Raw genomic sequence first — 19,060 nt, forward strand, 5'->3', positions numbered from 1 at the left:
AGATTCTTTCCAATATCTCATTGACAGGAAGTTAATATCAATAAAGTTAGATTATACGTCCACATAGATCTAGAAAGAAAGTATTGGAAGTAGTAGCTCTGTCGCCTTGTTACATATGTTGCATCGGCTCAATTGAAATTCAACTTTATGTATGAGAGAGTACGGCATGTCTACTAACATTTTTTTTTGTGTGTAGGTGCTTTTTTTGGTGGCTTGTACAGATTTATGGTATGGAAGCGAGACGTTTAGAGGTGATCACCAGCGACGACTTCCCCGTGACACGGGTGACAATGGGCTGTTGTTGCATGCAAGTTCGTCAAGCGTAGAACCGACTTGCACAGGACATATCATCGTCGGTGAGCAAGGTTCCTAAGACGAGCGGTGTTCTTGAAAAGGAGATATGTCTATCGCGAGGCCATTGCCTTATGCCAGTGTACGCAATCAGATAGGACAGCGGAGCTCGCATAAAGAGAGTTCCACAGCTGTTCTCGTGCAGCTGGTGGCGTAGCCGCACGGCGCTGTGTGGCATCGCGTTGAGAGCGAAATGTAAATCAAGGAACACTTAATAATGCAGCACGTGTTGAAACCCGAAACAGGCTTCCGACGAATGCAGTGGTGAGAGCAAAGAGCCGGCGTCGAAGCCCCGGAGTGGCCACACAAATGCGCCACTGGTGGCGACAGTGCCATTGCCGCATGCAAGAAACGCACTAGGATACAACGGAGACCATGTAAGTACACAATTCACATACAGGAAATACTTTGAAAATGCACTTGTATAGTGAACAAATTGACCCTGCTTTGGTAAAATATTCGAAATGTCTTCCGGAGGTCTCGGGCAGCGTCGGAACACACATCAATGCCTGAGGTGTCGAGGAAACTACAGAACATCTACTGTGCTACTGCCCATCTTTCGAAAATGAAAGACATGACCTTTGCACAGCTCCCAATCAGTTACATAGAAAACCGTTCACCTTAAACACGAGCTTGGGACCATGGCCTCACATATCGCAGCAACAAAAAGCCACAAAAGCGCTGCTGCGATATTTGAAAGCTACCAGATGGAGTCACCGTCTGTGATCCGGGCTGAGTGACCGGATGATATCCCCAGTGGACTTTCTCTTCTTCTTTTAATCATTCATTCTCATTTCCCTTTACCCAGCGTAGGGTAGCCAACCGGGTTCAGTCCTGGTTAACCTACCTATCTTTCATTTATCATTTGCTCTCTCTCTCTCTACTTCACCTGTGGCGGTGCGAGAAAGCCTCAAACGGCTTTACTGCCTATGATGCGCGATGTGCTGGCATTCCGCAAAACATTTTCTTTTAGGAAGATCTCTGGTCCCGCAGAGCATTAGAAAACGGTGAACAAAATGCGACCAATTTGATTGCATACTTACCGTACGCCATGTGACTCACGACCACGTTTATGCCAAAGAAAAGGACGCACCCTCGAAGTAAGGGTGCCTTCATCGTGTGTTTTAACAGCAGCTTTCACGCACGTGTAATTGCCAATGTTTCACTCGTGACCAAAAAGGCCACGTAGGTTCCGATTTCCACCGCCGCTTAGAAACTGTGAATACGCCTTCGCCGCCTATATATTTTACCCGATTGCCTTTGTTAGAAATACAATGATGATTGTTTCGTCTCAGCGGTGAGGTTGAGAATGTTAGCTCACATGGTCCGCGCAGACCGCTCAATATGCGCGCTTGCATTTCTATAAGTAAGGTTGTTGCTGCGGAAGAACGAAACTGGTTTCTTAGAAACGATAAACTTTATTTTTTGTTATGTTCGTGGGGCGGCCAACTCTACGGTAGCAGGGGGATAGCAGGATAGCGGTAGCAGGATAAGCGCGATTTGCAATTAAAAAACACGCTCACTTCTCGCCTATTCACGCAATAAAAAGTGAAACACGTAGATGTGTCGTTTTCCAAGTGTTTTTTTTAGCAGTTTTTATATTATCATATAGCTTTTCGACGGGCAGTGTTGTTCGCCCTATTGAAACTGTTATGAGTTCGTTGCCAGGTGCAAGGTGCGCCTAGTTTACTCGAATTGTTCTGTATGCTGTCGCGGGACTGCGCAGCCAAAGCACCTTTTCCGATAAAATTGTGCGCCCGATGCTAATCTACGAGTAAATTCTTCAGTATAAGCGAACACAATCGACTATATTGGATATCGCCGTTATACTTGTATGAATAGGTTGACGCAGTTGAACCGTAAGGATCATATTTCGAGGACCAGTGACTGCGTCCGCCGGCTCACCGGTAATATTGTGCTGTAAGTGCTACTCGTTACCTGCATTATAGGCAGATTTCACACAGAAGGTGGCGCGTTCCTCTGCCGTAACACCTGCGTCGACGTCTCAAAGCGCGAGCTGTCGCGACGGCAGAACGAAAGAAAGCGTCACGTGATCCGCATGCTCGAGACGCTTCGAAGAGCGAATTTTGCGGGAGAGGAGCATGCGTGCTTTCATGGGTTAGAGTGTCGGTCTACTCTACGAAAAGACGGTGGTTTGGTCATGTGTTCTTTGACGTACAGCACAATGGGCACATTTCATTAACTTTGGAGGTGTATGCGAGAAAAATGAAGGTGTGTTGAGCGTGCACAATTGCGGCACGATGAGCACTAGCGCGGAAGCCAGATGGCCAGCTGAGTTTGCTAGAGACGTGCGACAGTCACACAAGTGGACAGCATTGCTTTTACTTGGCCGTGTATGTACCTACGTGACGGCGTTGATTTCATTACCTGATCTTTTGTAGTTTTTCTGGGGTAAGGTTTGAGACTTGGCAGGCCCTTTCTCACGTGTCTTTGTCGTCTGTCAGGTCTAATAAAGAAGAAGCGTTGTGGTGTTTCAACATGTATCTCTCTGCTAGAGAATATCATCACCACTTTCACCCGGTTGCTTCCGGCGTCATTGTTTTCTTGGTGGTTCGCCTCTCACGGAAGTATGCAATGAGCCAGAGGATCGCGCTGCTCCAGGCTACGGCTGCACTGAAATAAAACAGACCGTCGTAGCTTCCGAGCTTGTCCTTGCAATATCCTGGAAATATTTGGAAAGAAAAAAGAAAAGCTTCATTTAGAGATTTGTACATGAAATATGTTATCAACGATTTCTCCTAAAAAGCTGTCAGTTAGTGTGGCACAGAATTCGCACAGAATGTGTCGTGTCAGAACTAAGGCACTGAAGTCAAAGCAAGAGAAATATCTGAAAAGAGCGGGAGTACTAAGCAAAAACAAGGAAACCTTAAGTGTGTGTCAGATTGAGAACAACCTTGCAAGTCGCTTGCCTTTGAACAGTGACTTCCCTGCGGCCGTAGCTATCTATGCAGAAGATAGTGCCCTATGCAAAAAGGGCCCTTAGAGCTTTGGTGCGCGGTTTTGTACAAGCTTGAAAAGAGCTCTGAAGGTGATTTCAGAGCTCTTGGGTGACGTTGACATGCTGATATTACCTGATAAGTCGGCTGGAATAGCACATCATCCTAAACAACGCGCTCATCGAGCAATGGGCTGATTGTACCTTGAAGAGGCGCCGATAAGCTGGGTGCGACAACACCGCTATTTAATTGTGGATGATCGCATCTATTGACGTCCTTCCGTTGAACCTGTACGACGGAAATCGCAATCCCTCCTCAAGTGTGCGGCCGCCTAAACTGTTAGAGGAGCTGGCCCCGACCAAGCAACTGCTCTGCCGGTGTACCAGTCATCTGTACTCTCAGGCATGATGTATGCGATACTAGTCCTCAATGTGCCACCTAGTTTGACGACCCAACTGCTAGGAGATCACCGCGTTGCCCTTCGAATTTTGCTTGGACTATCATGTAAGACGCAATCTGTTGCATTACTCAATGAAGCGCATGAGTTACCCCTGTGGCTTCAAGCAGATGCGAGAGCTTTATAGGAGAATGAGCCTCTGCAACCCTCATCTAATGGTCAATCGCTCCCCTTGATCGACTGATTCATCACCAGTTTTCTCGCCTGGGGAAGTTGGTGGCATCATTTATGAGCATCGTTGGCATTTCCGAAAATGCTGTTTCTGTTACGCACCTCCTCCGATAGACATTACCAAGAACGTATTCCGCAGTTATCTCACACTCTCTGACATACATAAAATTTCAGATATGCCTGTTTCAACAATATTCCAATTAGCACAGTTGTACACGTTCAAAAGATGTCAAGGTTATATCTAAGAATGCACAGACGCATCTGTACACAGCGATGATCAAGGCGCCTCTGCAGCTTTTTCTCTGCCCATCGACGCAAATTTCACATACTCCATCCGGCCTCGTCAACAACTGCGGACGTAGCAGTGAATAATGTTGCGCTTGAATATGTGAAAGAGGAGTTGACCGTATCGAAGATTGCCAACTTCACGGACTCCTGCGCTGCCCTTGGCACACTGCAACGCAGCCAAATTTATTGTCTAGTTGTGCGTAGCATTAGTGTCTCTCCCAACAGAATTGCATCACATGGGATATCTATCGTTGCCGAGTGGATACCTATGAATGTAGGGATCGCCGGAAATGAGGAGGCTGATCGGCTGGCTTCAATTTGCACTCATAACGTCTCTGTCTGCCTTGAAAATTTGTGCAAGCTTCATGACGCTGGTCTGCTGATTTAGCGCCACATACTAAAGCAGCATCCAGACCAGCGCGTCGAAAATGAAGCGTTCGCGCGCCATGTTCGCGGTCGAGGCTTGCGTCGTCCCGTTAAAGCACAATTACTCGAGCTAAGGGTTGGTTGTGTGAACCTGTTCGAACGTTTATACCAACAAGGACGTGTGGCCAGTCCATCAAGTACGTGTTGCGGTTGCTGGGAGACACTTCAGCACTTTATATGCGAGGGTCCCGCTTTCAGTGCGCAGCGTACGTCACTTGTGAGGGGCTATCATCTCCTTGGCGTGTGGTGTGCAACACTCGACGAACGTTTGTACCCGAGTGGTCGTGCGTCTCGACGCGATCAGGCTCATCGAGCTCAACATACTTTTTTTAGAACTGACTAACTTAGGTTCACGAATGTAACCTATTTCTATTTGGAAATGACAATACTTCAGACACCATTCTATTTTAACATTCTGTTGTAGTGTCACATGCAGTGACCGGTCCTACGGTGCGCGACCTGTGCTATGTGTGCTCTACTTTATTCTTCAAGATATCTCGCTCTTTCTTTCCTCTTTCCTTTTCTCCTTCCTATATTTCATTTATAGGTCTGATGCTTTCTGAAGAGTAAGCAGGCGTTGTGCCCTTTCCGGTGGCAGTCACCAGCCTGCTCCTCGCTTTGCCTTTCCTGCACTATGTATATATCTTGTGAAATAAAATAATAATAATAATAATAATAATAATAATAATAATAATAATAATAATAATAATAATAATAATAATAATAATATATTTTGTGAATGTTCTGCGAGCACTGTAAAAAGCCATTATATATATATATATATATATATATATATATATATATATATATATATATATATATATATATATATATATATTATCGCGCACTCATGAATTGACATTCACGAAAGTCTAGAGCGTTTAAGGGGCGTCTAAAGCATCCATGATAACAAGAAGAACAAGCGCGTGCTTTTCTCCATACTTTTGCAGTCTGCCTACATGGCCATATTTGTGTCGTCACTCGGGTAAAAGCTGTCGATTACAAACTACACGTTATAAACCGTCTGCTAGCTTGCCTTTGTCGTGCAGTTACGGCCCCACTCTTGCTAGCCGAATTGCTTGCCGGTCGTGCGTAATGAGCTGACCTTGTCTAATGCAGCGTGTGTTAGGCTGCACGTGTGCCGGCATCAGTGTGCAGCCGGAAAGCGCAGCGTCCTTATAAGAGGAATGCTATGGTGCTGCGAAGCAAGAAAAAAAAAGCGCCAGCATTACGTTCGACTGACTTAGTGCCCACATATATCATAGAGTATTACACGTCACGGGCGAGATAGTGCCAGTGAAGCGACAGTAGCGAAGGCGAGCGAGAAACCCCTCACTTTAGAAAACCCTGACTCGTCTTCGAGCTCGGAGGGGTTTAGGGGTTCTTTAAATACGGACGCCATAGCGCGAGGCTTACCGGTCCCAGTGCAGCGCTTGTTTGGAACAACTTTCGTTACCAACCAACAACGTTATCAAGAGCCGAAAAAGGCGACGCTGTACACCAAAGGGCTTTGTGCGGTGCAAGGAAGCAACAATAAAAATAAAAATTACAGCACCGAAATTGTTCCTTTTGACGGAGCCTCCCGGATGACGGAGTAATGAAAGGAGACGAATGATCTGTTGCTAAATTCAGCCATTAAGCAGTGGCAGCGCTTCCACAAAAAGCATTTTCGAAACACGTGGCACATTTGCCATATCCTTGTCATTCGCAAATGCTTTCATCTCTGTAGGTTGTTTTTTTAAGTCTGCGCGCTTTATTTTTGTCTGTATGCATTAGGCTACGAAAGCTGCATTTGCGTTTTCCGAAGAATAATGATGGGTTCCCTGACGGAATCGACTGTATTCATAGGTTGTTTTTTTCATTCCTCGCGCTTTATTTTTGTCTGTATGGGTTAGGCTATGAACGCTGCATTTGCGTTTTCCAAAGAATGTTGATGGGTTCCCTGATGGAATCGATTGTATTCGGTCAAATCTTTAGGCTCGGCGAACTTACTGGGAATTTCTGGGCAAATGTACTATAATAATGCATTAGCTTACTGGTGCCTTTTGATTTCTCGCTTAAAACAGCCTTAAATTGACGAGGCTACCGCGATCTCTCTGTTTTTCAGGTAATTTGATCACTTCATATTGGCTATGTATGGAATTACTGGGAAATCTCGGAAAATGAAACTCTTGCTGTAAAACAATAAAATGCAGTATTTTGGTGCGAATTGGCAGGAATGCAAACTGTGCCAGAAAGGCGGCGCTCTGGCCGAGTTGCGCGAATGTTAACTTGAAGTGGTGAATGGACTTATTCATTCTTGCGTTCTTATGAACCGTCCTTTAGCAGGGAAGAAGTTTGGGCGTGTTGGTGGGATACATTCAAACTGGGATACATAGCGCAAAAAATGACACAGGGACAAGCAGAACACAGCGCTCGTCCTGTGTTCTGCTTGTCCCTGTGTCATTTTTTGCGCCATGTATCCCAGTCTGAATGTGTCAACCGTCCTGCTGAGTAATGGATTACAGACTATGCTGACGGCGCAGGTGTGCCACAACTAATGACGAAGAAAAAAAAAGAAAAATGAATCTGATTATCGTGACATACAGGCCTCGCGCATGGGCAGTGTTGTTTAGCTACAGCACTGCCACTGATAAGTATAAACATTGCGTTGGCACGATTCTGAGGTTTAAATCGATGGATCACTATGCGTACAAACCACTTTTTCTTAACTTGGACTCTCCTTAACGCTGTCAGCAAGTAACGATGGAATTCTCATTGCTCAGGGGCTTTGCATGGGTATGCAACCTGTCTTGCAAAGTGCCAAGCTCTTACCGATCATGAGTGGCCTCTCGAGCAGCGCAAACGCAGCCAAGAAATTGGCAGCGCCCATGCACAGGCCGAAGGTCACCGGATCGACGAGCTCCCCGCACAGCACGTAAATGTGTGTCACAGTCCCTCCATTGCACGACCCGGAGAGTGCCGAGAGTGCCGCCAGGGCAGGGTACGAGTCAAAAAGCGGCATAAGAAGATGCACGATGCCGTTCGCTGTCAGGCACAGGACCATCATAGTGCTCTTCCTCAGAAGACCTTTGTCGGTTATGGGCCCCGACACGAATCTAGACACGAGATCGGCCACGGTTGTCAATGTGACAAGCGAGACGGCGTCCCACGTGGGGATTCCACGCTCCACCGCGAAGTCCACTACTACCGTGAGAAGCATCGTGCTTAAGTACCAGCCCTGACCGAACGTATAAGCGACGAGGTAGAACCTCGGATTCCTCAAGAAAGAGGGCCACTTCGCCCGAGTGTTCGGTGGAGGTCGCTGAACCTGACCGCTTAGAGGGCTAACCACGGCAACGACAGCTCTTTCACTCGTAGATATCTGTTTACATGCACTGTTATTCAGAGGTGTGTCGAAACCCGCTGTCTCGTTGCAAGAGCTCAACGAGCTGCTATCAGAGTAGTTGAGCATGTTATCTCCCAGTCCTTGGGCATCACTGTTGGCCTCATAAATGCGTCTATTCGGGACCTCCGAAAGGCGCATTGTTGTGGAAATTTGCGTGCTTTTTTCCAAGTTCCGCGATAGGATGTTCCGTCGCCAAGACGGCCTCGTGAAGAGTGCTGCTGCAGTAGAGTTGAGCATGATGGCACCGAAGACGAGGAAGCCGCCTTTTGTCCCGTACTCGTCAAAAAGGAACTGCATGACGGGCGGGAAGATAATGCCGCCAACCACAGAGCCTCCAATAGTGATGCCCGATGCGAGCGCCTTGTTCTTGGTGACGCTCTGGTTGACGGCAGCATAGCCCAACGTTAGCAGAGACAAACCGCACCCTGCGCAAAGCAAGAGGGAACTGTAAATGTGGTATAGCAAGGAAAACTTTTGTCCAGTATGCATTTTTTCTGTTCACAATGAAGGGCAATGAATTGCGTTCTTTTTTATTTACCGCCTGAACTGCTAGCAGGCTACTCCAGTTGTTGACTATGATTGTCGCAATAGTTTATCGAGCTGTACCAGTTTACCGAGCTGTACCGTTTTTCTTGAAGGAAAATCTGGAAATAGTGTGTCTATCTGGTTGCTGAAAATGTGTACGCGTGGAAAGGTGACATGCGAGGAAATGGTGGGTTCCCACATGCATTTGTTTAGCACGAGGAAGAAATGCCACAACATACGCCTTTCGATACGACCAGGATAAAGGAGTTAATGAAATCATTCGAAACAATACAGTGTGCATCAAACGTCTCTGTTTTGCGCCATTTTATGTAAAACTAAAGAACCAAAACCTTGTTCGACACCACCTTGAAACATTGCCTTTATGTTATAACACGGCACTGTGACGCTTGTCGAATATAGTTATTTATGATTTTTATGTTGCTTATAAATAAAGCTGCATTTAGAAAACGCCTATACAGCATATATAACTGGCAACCGACTTTAGCTTTATGGATTTTTGGTTATCCAAAGTCAATCGCTCTTGCTCTGGGCAATACGCAAAGATAAGGAACATGTAGGTATAATATCGCAATAGCAAATAAATGGATGCTGCAGGCGATTATTCTTCATCGCTGTAAACGTGATCTTTCATACAAAGCTACGTGCGATAAGACCTTATCGCTCCCCTCACGCCGTATGCTATGGGTGGTCGGGAAAAGGTGAGAGGCTGAGCGTTGAAGGTTGGTGGTTTGACGCACTTGAAACGAGGGAATGATCCTTTTTGACGGCCCAAAAAATATGACTTCATCGGTGCGCCCCGCCTTCAGGGAGCGATTAGGTTAAGAGGGGAAGGAAGCAGCCATAAGAGAGTGTAATTTGCAGCAGTAACGCCAGCCACCCACCATGGAGCTCTACAAGGGGACGCTGCAGTACCTGTGAAACAGGGCCTGCCGACATCAGCTGTACGTTACCACTATAACCGAAAATGCCATAGCCTAGGTTGGCTACTCACACAAGGTTAACCCTTGCTGCCTGAAAAAATTGGAAGGGGAAGCTGGGAAATGGGAAACATGGAAGGTAAGAGAAAGACGAATGTTGGTGGAGAGAGAGGGAAAGGCCACCACCGGTTTTTCCCGGGTGGGTCAGTCCGGGGCTACCGTCTACGTGAAGCCGAGGCCAAATGGGTGTGCTGCCTCCGACGAGGGGCCTTAAAGGTCCTAACACTCAGAGTCGACTCATCTCCCAGGATCCCCTATTCCCCGAACACGGCTAAGCCACGCGCGGTCCATTGCGGGTGGGTCCAACCCTCGTGTGTTCGGGTACGTGTTGTCGCAACACGCCAAATTCCTGCTGACGCAGACGCCCCTGCGGGGACAGGTCGTGTGATCTTGACTTTCCTAGACACGTTGAAAGAGAAGCTGCACGATGCGTCTGCTTCCCGCTGCCAGCGCTCTTTATCGCGCCAGCGTTGTAACAGCGAGTGTTCATAGAGTGAGACCTCTTCTTACCTGCCTGTGAGCCCGTAGCACGCTTGTTCTATTAATTAGTAAGCGAATATTTAATTCAATTTGTACGACCGACAAAAGTACAAACCTCTTTTTCACCTTCCGGGCGGAACTGTTTCTTTCTTTATTATTTTTGGGTCTTGTGGTTGGCCGCAAGTGCACTTCAGTGTTTCTTCATCTTCGCCATTTATAATGTAATCAGTTTGAAATTCCCATTATATGGAAGCTGGGAGTATACAGGCATTCTTACGTTTAGATGTCTTTATTCTTCGAGAGATTCATCAGAGAGCATTCGCAAACTGCCGTTGCCGAAAATTTGTCACGCATCTTGTTTGTAGCCAACTAAGCTGATATCAGCAGTTTATGGACACTACTTATGATAATCTCTGTAACTTCATGAAAAGGTAATTCACGCTTTGCTTTCTTTGGCAAACCTATTAGTTATTTCTACTGACCGTGCAAGATCCCCAGGCTTACGATGAGGAAGGGCACCCCATTGGCGAAGTAGCTGGCACAGACCGGAAGGGAAGCTAGAAAGCAGCCTACAACCAGGAGTGTCGATATCTGAAAGTGCTGGGCTAGCATTCCAGTGATGGGACCTGCGAAGAAACATTGACATTGCACTCCACAAAGGAAAGAACGTAGCTTTTGATGTTCAGTGTTTATTTAGGGTCTCCACACCCTAAATAAACGCTGAACATCAAGAGATCATTGTCAATGCACTTGCCTGATATTTTTCTGTGAAGCAAGGATATCCGAAGCTCATAATCCCTTTTGAACCTAGCATCTATCACTGTATAACATGTTACGAGGCTGAAACAAATATTTGTTTGTGTAAATACTACGGTTGGATACCCAGAGCAGCATCTCTAATTATGTGCACAAAGTCACCGTTTCCTCTTGAATGTGATGGTAAAAACGCCGTTATTCTGCCTACGCACAGATAAGAACATGACATATTGTGTCGAGAGAGACCAAGTTCGAACTTCCTACTGGATTTCCACGCCATCCAGCCTTATTCAAAAGCGTACCTAATTGGTTTCCGCAGTCAGTGAAAATAATAGAGATCAAATACTGGTGTCGAGAGGGAGAAACAGAAGGGAGGAAAGGCAGGGAGGTCTGCCATACCTGCGCCCGGTTTACTACCCTGCACTGGTGAAAGCGCATACAGAAGAGGAGGGAGAGGGAAAAAAGGAGCGCTACTCGAGCCCGCAGTTGTAGGTGTGCGGAAAGTCTGTACACGGTCGCAGAAACCTCTCGATTTGGCGTGCTTCAGTAAAGGTCTCGCTGATTTTGGTGCGGGCGACGCGCGCAGCTATGGTTAAAGAATATTTGTTGCCAAAAATGGCTCATAGTCCAGGTGGTGTATTATTATACGGTGTGTTTCCCGCATGATGTTGCACCGGTGTGAATGAGACAAGATGTGCTCAGTAGTTTCTGTGGTTACACAAAAGACGCACATGCGATTGTCATTCATTTTAATTCAGGATAGATAAGTATGTGCCTACCACCTTGAGCCAGTAGCAGCAAAGCAGTGTTGCACCATTGCGGATGACTTTTCACTTGTACTTTGAAAGCCTGTATGAAGTGTATGTAAACGACAATATGAAAAGTTAGGGCAAGGCTGGTATTCGTAAGCCGTAGTTCTAGCCATAATATAGTTTACTAGCAGTGCCGATTCTTCATCGCGCTATGGTAACCGTTGACCTTATTCGTGGGCGCATTGGGTAGCATCGTCGGAGATGTTCTTACTAGCAGTATTTGTTTATCCAGACAACGTAAACATAATATCGCTTCCCTAATCAAGAGCGTGACGGTGACCCTTTTAATGTCTTGCACTAGTTGCTCATGAATCCTTCATCGTCATCATCATCATCATCATCATATTCATCATCAGCAGCAGCCTGGTAACGCCCACTGCTGGGAAAATGACTCTCCCATACTTCTCCAATAAACCCGGTCATGTACTAATTGTGGCCATGTTGTCCGTGCAAACTTCATAATCTCATCCGCCCACCTGCCTTTGTGCCGCCCCCTGTTATGCTTCCCTGCCCTTGGAATTCAGTCCGTAACCCTTAATGTCCATCAGTTATCTTCCCTCCTCATACATGTCCTGCCCATGCCCATTTCTTTTTCTTGATTTCAACTAAGATGTCATTAACTCGCGCTTGTTCGCTCACCCAGTCTGCTCTTTTCTTATCCCTTAATGTTACGCCCATCATTCTTCTTTCCATACCTCGTTGCGTCGTCCTCAATTTAAGTAGAACCTCTTTCGTAAGCCTCCAGGTTTCTGCCCCGTTCGTTAGTACTGGTAAGACATAGCTGTTGCTGTTCATGATCTGAGAATGGCTGCCAAGCACACCCAAGCCAATTCTTATTCTTCTGATTATTCCAGACTCATGATCCGGATCCGCGGTCGCTACCTGCCCTAAGTAGATGTATTCACTTACCACTTCCAGTGCCTCGCTACCTATCGTAAACTGCTGTTCTCTTCCGAGACTGTTGAAAATTACTCTAGTTTTCTGCAGAATAATCTTTAGACCCACCCTTCTGCTTTGCCTCTCCAGGTTAGTGAGCATGCATTGCAATTGGTCCCCGGAGTTACTAAGCAAGGCAATATCATCAGTGAATCGCCAGTTACTAAGGTAATCTCAATGAACTCTTATCTCCAATTCTTCCCAATTCAGGTCTCTGAATACCTTCTGTAAACACGCTCTGAGTAGCATTGGAGAGATCGTATCTCCCTGCCTGACGTCTCTCTTTATTGGGATTTTGTTGCTTTCTTTAAGGAGGACTACGATGGCTCTGGAGCCGCTATAGATATCTTTCAGTATTTTTACATATGCCTCGTCTACACCCTGATGCCGTAATGCCTCCATGGCTGCTGAGGTTTCGACGGAATCAAACGCTTTCTCGTAATCAATGAAAGCTATATATAATTTGGTTATATTCCGCACATTTCTCTATCACCTGATTGATAGCGTGAATATGGTCTATTGTTGAGTAGCCTTTACACAGTCCTGCCTGGTCCTTTGGTGACAGAAGTCTAAGGTGTCTAAGTCTAAGGTCTAAGTGTTAGTAAATACTTTGTAGGCAAGGGACAGTAAGCTGATCAGTCCATAATTTTGCAAATCTTTGGCGTCCCACTTCTTATGGATTAGGATTATGTTAGCGTTCTTCCAAGATTCCGGTGCGCTCGAAGTCTTGAGGCATTGCGTATACAGGGTGGTCAGTTTTTCTAGAACAATCTTCCCACCATCCTTCAACAAATCTGCTGTTACCTGATCCTCCCCACCTGCCTTCCCCCTTTGCTTAGCTCCCAAGGCTTTCTTTACTTCTTCGGGAGTTACTTGAGGGATTTCAAATTCCCCTAGACTATTCTCTCTACTATTATCGTCTTGGGTGCCACTGGTACTGTATAAATCTCTATAGAACTCCTCAGCCGTTGTAACTATCTCTTCCAAATTAGTAACCATACTGCCGGCTTTGTCTTTTAGCACAGAAATCTGATTCATGCCTATTCCTAGTTTCTTCATCACTGCTTTTAGGCTTCTTCTGTTCCTGAGAACGTGTTCAATTCTATCCATATTATACTCCTTTATGTCAGCTGTCTCACGCCTGTTGATTAACTTGGATCTGCAATTGCAATAAACTAATAACTAATATTTCCAAATGTGTAGGTATACTTGCACGACTGCGTACCTTGCTACCAGTTTCCGTTAAGATAACACTTTACAACAGCTTGTTTTTATCGCATGTCAGTTATTGTTTTTTGGTATCGGGAAGTACAACAGCAACGAACATTAAGAGGAAGCTTTAGCTCGGGCCCAACTCCGACGCGGCCTATTCAAATACATGTAAAAACGAAGAAACGTTTTTCTGAGATAACCCCTGGACCGATTTTGATGAAATCTGTTGCATTTGAGAGAGTAAGATAAATTCTAGTGACTGTTGGAAGCAGAATTTTCATTTAGGGCTTGAATTTTGTTAGAAAAATTTTCAAAAATTCAGAAGTTTGAAAAAAATAGAAGCATGAAGTTTACAAACTAATAGCTCTGCATCAAGAACAGATATCGCGGTTCTGTAAACGGCATCCATTAGATAATTCAAAGCGGACAAATATTATATGTAATTTTACGTCTTACGTGAATTTGTTACATTGTTTACGAGGGTTCTGCAAAAGTTGTAAATACATACTAATACATTTTTTGAGGTTCATGTGTAACATATCAATTTTGTCCGCTTTAGATGTGCTATTAGATACAATTCAGAGACTTGCGATATCATTTTTTCTTACTGAGTTACAGAGTTGTAAACTTTATAGTTTCGGTTTCTGAAAATTTGCAATTTTCGTCAATTTTTTATAAAAAATTGACGACCTAACTCGAAAATTCGAAACCAACAGTCACTAGATTTTAAGTATTCTTTTAAATGCAGCAAACCCAGTCAAATTTGGTGCAGTGGTTGCCTAGAAAAACGAATTCTCCTTTACATGTATTTAGATAGGAGCATCCGAGCTAAAGCTTCCTCTTAATAGACTATACAAACTACAGAAAAAAGCGATTAGGCACATTGCTAATCTTGACTACTATGCACATACGGGTGAATTATTTAAGCGGTTTAACATTATCCCAATTCATCAGCTTTACGAGTATTACCTAGCAATAAGATATAAAAAATCCGTGCTCAATAGCAATCGAGCTTTTTCGGATATATTTCAACTTGAACCATACACTATCCCATACCCTACTCGTCACCAACAACACTGGATCATTCCATTGTGCAGAACACACTTTGGCCGACAAATGCTTCGCTTCACTGTTCCTGTTTTATTAAACAAATTAATAAAAAAAGATAATAATTGAAGAATGTGGCATACGTGTTATTAGGGAAGCCCTTTTATCATGAAAGCCACGTAATATTGTTTATCACTAACTAAACTTTCAGTGTATATTGGAATTTGTCTTCATGTATTATACTGCATAATTTAACCGTAAAGGAATCTGTATATCTATATTTTCAGTTCATGATGAATCTGTGTGTATTACGACTTGTAAATATTAACCCCTTCTTGCTATGAACGAATTTTGTTCGTCTGTCCTCAATGCATTCCATGTATCAGGGAGGCTTGGGTTCCCCTCAAGTGACTGATGTCACTTTTATCCCGAGCCTGCCCTCATCCTTGAGATGAAAAATAAACTGATTTGATTTGATCTGATTTGAAAGTTCTGCCAGTTCTAATCTACCTGTAGGGTTAGAGGCCTTCATACATTGGCGTTTCTTGATCAGATCTTTCGTCTCCTGCGACAGCTTATTGCTATCTTCTCTAACATAGTTACCACCGACTTCTATTGCACACTCCTTAATGATGCGCACAAGATTGTCGTTCATTGCTTCAACACTGAGGCCCTCTTCCTGAGTTAAAGCCGAATACCTGTTGTGTAGGTTGATCTGGAACTCCTCTATTTTGCCTCTTACCGCTAACTCATTGATCGGCTTCTTATGTACCAGTTTCTTCCGTACCCGCTTCAAGTCTAAGGTATTTCCAGTTCTTACCATCCTATGGTCACTGCAGCGCACCTTACTGGGCACGTCCACATATTGTATGATGCCAGGGTTAGCGCAGAGCCTAAAGTCTATTTATATTCTAGTCTCGCCATTGGAGCTTCTCCACGTCAATTTTCAGCCACCCCGCTTACGGAAGAACGTATTCATTATAGGCATATTATTATGTTCTGCAAACTTCACTAATGACTCTCCCCTGCTATTCCTAGAGCCTTTGCCATGTTTCCATACTGACTTGTTTCCAGCCTGATATTTGCCTACCCTGGCGTTGAAGTCGCCCATCAGTATAGTGTATTTTGTGTTGACTTTGCCAATCGCCGATTCCACGTCTTCACAGAAGCTTTCGCCTTCCTGGTCATCATGAGTGGATGTAGGGGCGTAGACCTGTACGACCTTCAATTTGTACCTCTTATTATGTTTCCCAACAATACCCGACACCCTCTCGTTAATGCTGTAGAATTCATGTATGTTACCAGCTATATCCTTATTAATCAGGAATCCGACTCCTAGTTCTCGTCTCTCTGCTAAGTCCCGGTAGCAGAGGACGTGCCCGCTTCTTAGCACTGTGTATGCTTCTTTGGTCCTGCTAACTTCACTGAGCCCTATTATATCTCATTTACTGCCCTCAAATTCCTCCAATAGCACTGCTAGACTCGCATCTCTAGATAACGTTCTAGCGTTAAGCGTTGCCAGGTTCAGATTCCAATGGCGGCCTGTTCGGATCCAGGCCTTCTCAGCACCCTCCGCTGCGTCACAGGTCTGACCACCGCCGTAGTCAGTTGCTTCGCAGCTGCTGGGGAATGAGGGCCGGGGACTATCACGTAAATTGCAAATACTGAAGTGCTGCCTTATAGCCGCAAAATATTGTTGCGCTGCTCGGCAGTGACGGAAAACGGAAGAAGAAGAAGAAATGCCTGATTGCGACAAATAGCGGTGCTAGCCTTTTACGTACACTTCATTTTCTAGTGCTTGATTACATAAATTTAATTAAATTACTTTGTGTGCCTGGTCATAGGGGAGTGCACATGGGCGAGATGGCTGACAGTCTCGCGAGAGCGGCCCTTAATGGCCCTCTACTATCATTACTTCCGGCATCATCTTAGCTAACTACTACTAGATTCCGCACAAAGCGACTTCTGCGCAACTGCAGACAAGCCTAAACGAGCTCACATGCTTCAATTTGAGTAGCAAGTGCAAAAATAGCGACTCACCTGCCGCCAAGTTGAAAACGGTAGCGAGGCACACCGGCCAGGCGGCATCTTCCCGGGACACTCCGAATGTGCTCGCAATCCCGACGTAAATGATGGCGCCTGACCGCATCACGGCAAGAGTGAATACGTTGTTAACGGAGGCTGCCGCGACGACCAGCCATCCACGCGAGACGCTCATCGCGAGCGCAGGTATTAATCGTGTAGCTCGCCGGCCGCTTCTCTTACGCCCAAGTACGCAAAAGGTCATTCAACTGTGCGAGTCGCGAATTCCGACGACATGAAGGCGCACCTATCGCCTTGCCCGTGCCCTCTTGTGGCGCAGAAGGAAGCTCCTTATCGTCTTGTTAACGTCTTTCCCTTCAATTTATACCGCGCCGAGTCGTGGCTGTCAGAAGATAGCGCTGCTTTATGTACGACTGTCTTGAGTGTGTATGTGTGTGTGTGTTGTGTGTTTGTGTGTTTGTGTGTGTGTGTGTGTGTGTGTGTGCGTATGTGCGCGTGTGCGTGTATGTGTGTGGACGTGCTTGTGTTTACCTCCGTTGATCTTGAGGAAGGGTTAGATTTGTCATGTGTGGACATACGCCATATAAGGCAATATGTGCGCCCTACTTTTATCGCGAATTTGTACTTGTATTTGTAACGTATTTGTAGCGTCATTCAAGATCGAACATCAGGGTCGTCTTTAACGATATACCTTATCGATCATCTCTTTCTTATTTACACATTCGATATGTATATGTGTGTGTAAGTTGTTAATGCGTAAGTTGTTAACACATGAGCTCAACATATTTATGATAATGGAGTACGTCTGGGCACTAATTGCGATAAAATACATGCGAATTATCGGTTAAATGAATAATTTGATGTATCTAAAGCGGCAACCAGGCTACTTGCACTTTAGCTAGAAGCGCTGAACAAATTTCTATCAGATAACTATAAAGAAAGTAAATGTAAATAATTCTTTGTGTTTCACTTTCCGGAATTGCAGAGTAGTAGTAGAGGTAATATTGCATTTGTGAAATTGAAGCCCGGCAGTCATGCGGTGCCGGACAACTTCACAAAAATTGTCGTAGGTACTACGGCCTGCAGTATTTTGGCCGTGGCCATCCCTGAACCCAAACGAAAGTTAAATAGAGTGTCAGTGACGCTGATCTCCCCAGCCTAGTAGAAAACGCAACCTACTTCAATGCGGCGCGGGCGCCGATGCTAGGACAATTACGAGTTCTTTTCGTTCTGATTCATAAAGCGTTTTCTTTATTTGCTGCTATTGGCAAACGTGATCATCCGAACTGCGGTACCGCCACAATATTGGGAACGGAATAGAGCACGCTTCGGAGGTGGGGGGGGGGGGGGGGGGGTGCGCGATTACTGGCGTCACCATGGAAAAAAGACCGCTAAGATGCCCGTGCCAGCGGAAGCTTGCGATACTCTTGGTATGCACTCCCAATAGAGAGGATGGCGATATCCACGTCCCTGGTGCCCTATTTCATAGTTCTTCTGGTACTGCCTACTGGGCCGCCCGCAATGCCAGTGTACTACAAGCTTTAGCATCCAAGACAACTTTGTTAAGAGAAGTTTTTGTTGAATTAATAATATGAGTTTGTGTCCTCGATTCCCGAATTGCTATGTTTCTTCTGTAATTGCTAATTAAGCAGGTATTCAAGATATCCTTATTAAGGATCTGTCATATTTTGCATGATACCGAGTTCTTCGTGGCCACAAAGACGCCGAACCTGATAGGATATCGGAAAATAACTTCACAAAATTCATCTTTTTATAAAATTTAGTGCAGCTGAAACAACACACTGTATTTGCGACATGAACTCATCTATCAACAAGATGATAAAGAAATGGTTAGCTAGGACTAGGAGGCAGTGTTTTTATTCAACACCAGGCAACTGATAAAGAATAATAGAAACTATACAGAACTGATAAATAGAACACTGACGACACAGCAACCACTTAGCGAAACGAATTTTTTAGCCCACACATTCGTGCAGTTATTACGTAGAATGTTGATAAATCCTCAACCGACAATTCTGCGGCAGCAGACATCAGGTACATCGGGTACATGAGCGCGGGCTGCTGGTTATCGGAGCATTCTTTGCCACTTACGTGCAATCAAGCTGGAGGAAAGACGGCGTTCTTCAATGATGTATGACACCCCCTTCCCCCCAACTGGCAAGCCAGGGCGCACGGCCGCCCCCTCCCATTAC

The 19,060-nt window shown here is 45.2% G+C and overlaps 1 protein-coding gene across 2 annotated transcripts in view; it reads right to left on the reverse strand.

Moving 5' to 3' along the window:
- The window catches only part of LOC135907633 (monocarboxylate transporter 5-like), a 33,357-nt gene extending 16,156 nt beyond the window's left edge, over positions 1-17,201 (reverse strand). Inside the window, exons 1-5 of one of the 2 annotated variants that reach the window (XM_070527521.1) lie at positions 16,845-17,201; positions 10,524-10,667; positions 7,465-8,463; positions 5,687-5,848; positions 2,898-3,034 (exon numbers count right to left, since the gene is read on the reverse strand). In XM_070527521.1, coding sequence (XP_070383622.1) covers positions 5,841-5,848; positions 7,465-8,463; positions 10,524-10,667; positions 16,845-17,091 — 1,398 coding nt within the window. In that variant the 5' untranslated portion in view covers positions 17,092-17,201 and the 3' untranslated portion in view covers positions 2,898-3,034; positions 5,687-5,840. Of the gene's footprint in view, positions 1-1,394; positions 3,035-5,686; positions 5,849-7,464; positions 8,464-10,523; positions 10,668-16,844 lie in introns of those variants that run through there. The other variant, XM_065439327.2, reaches the window with a different exon arrangement.
- Between the last annotated feature and the right edge of the window lie 1,859 nt (positions 17,202-19,060).

This window comes from Dermacentor albipictus, chromosome 10 (genome assembly GCF_038994185.2).
Source record: "Dermacentor albipictus isolate Rhodes 1998 colony chromosome 10, USDA_Dalb.pri_finalv2, whole genome shotgun sequence".
In the NCBI taxonomy this organism is placed as follows: domain Eukaryota; kingdom Metazoa; phylum Arthropoda; class Arachnida; order Ixodida; family Ixodidae; genus Dermacentor; species Dermacentor albipictus.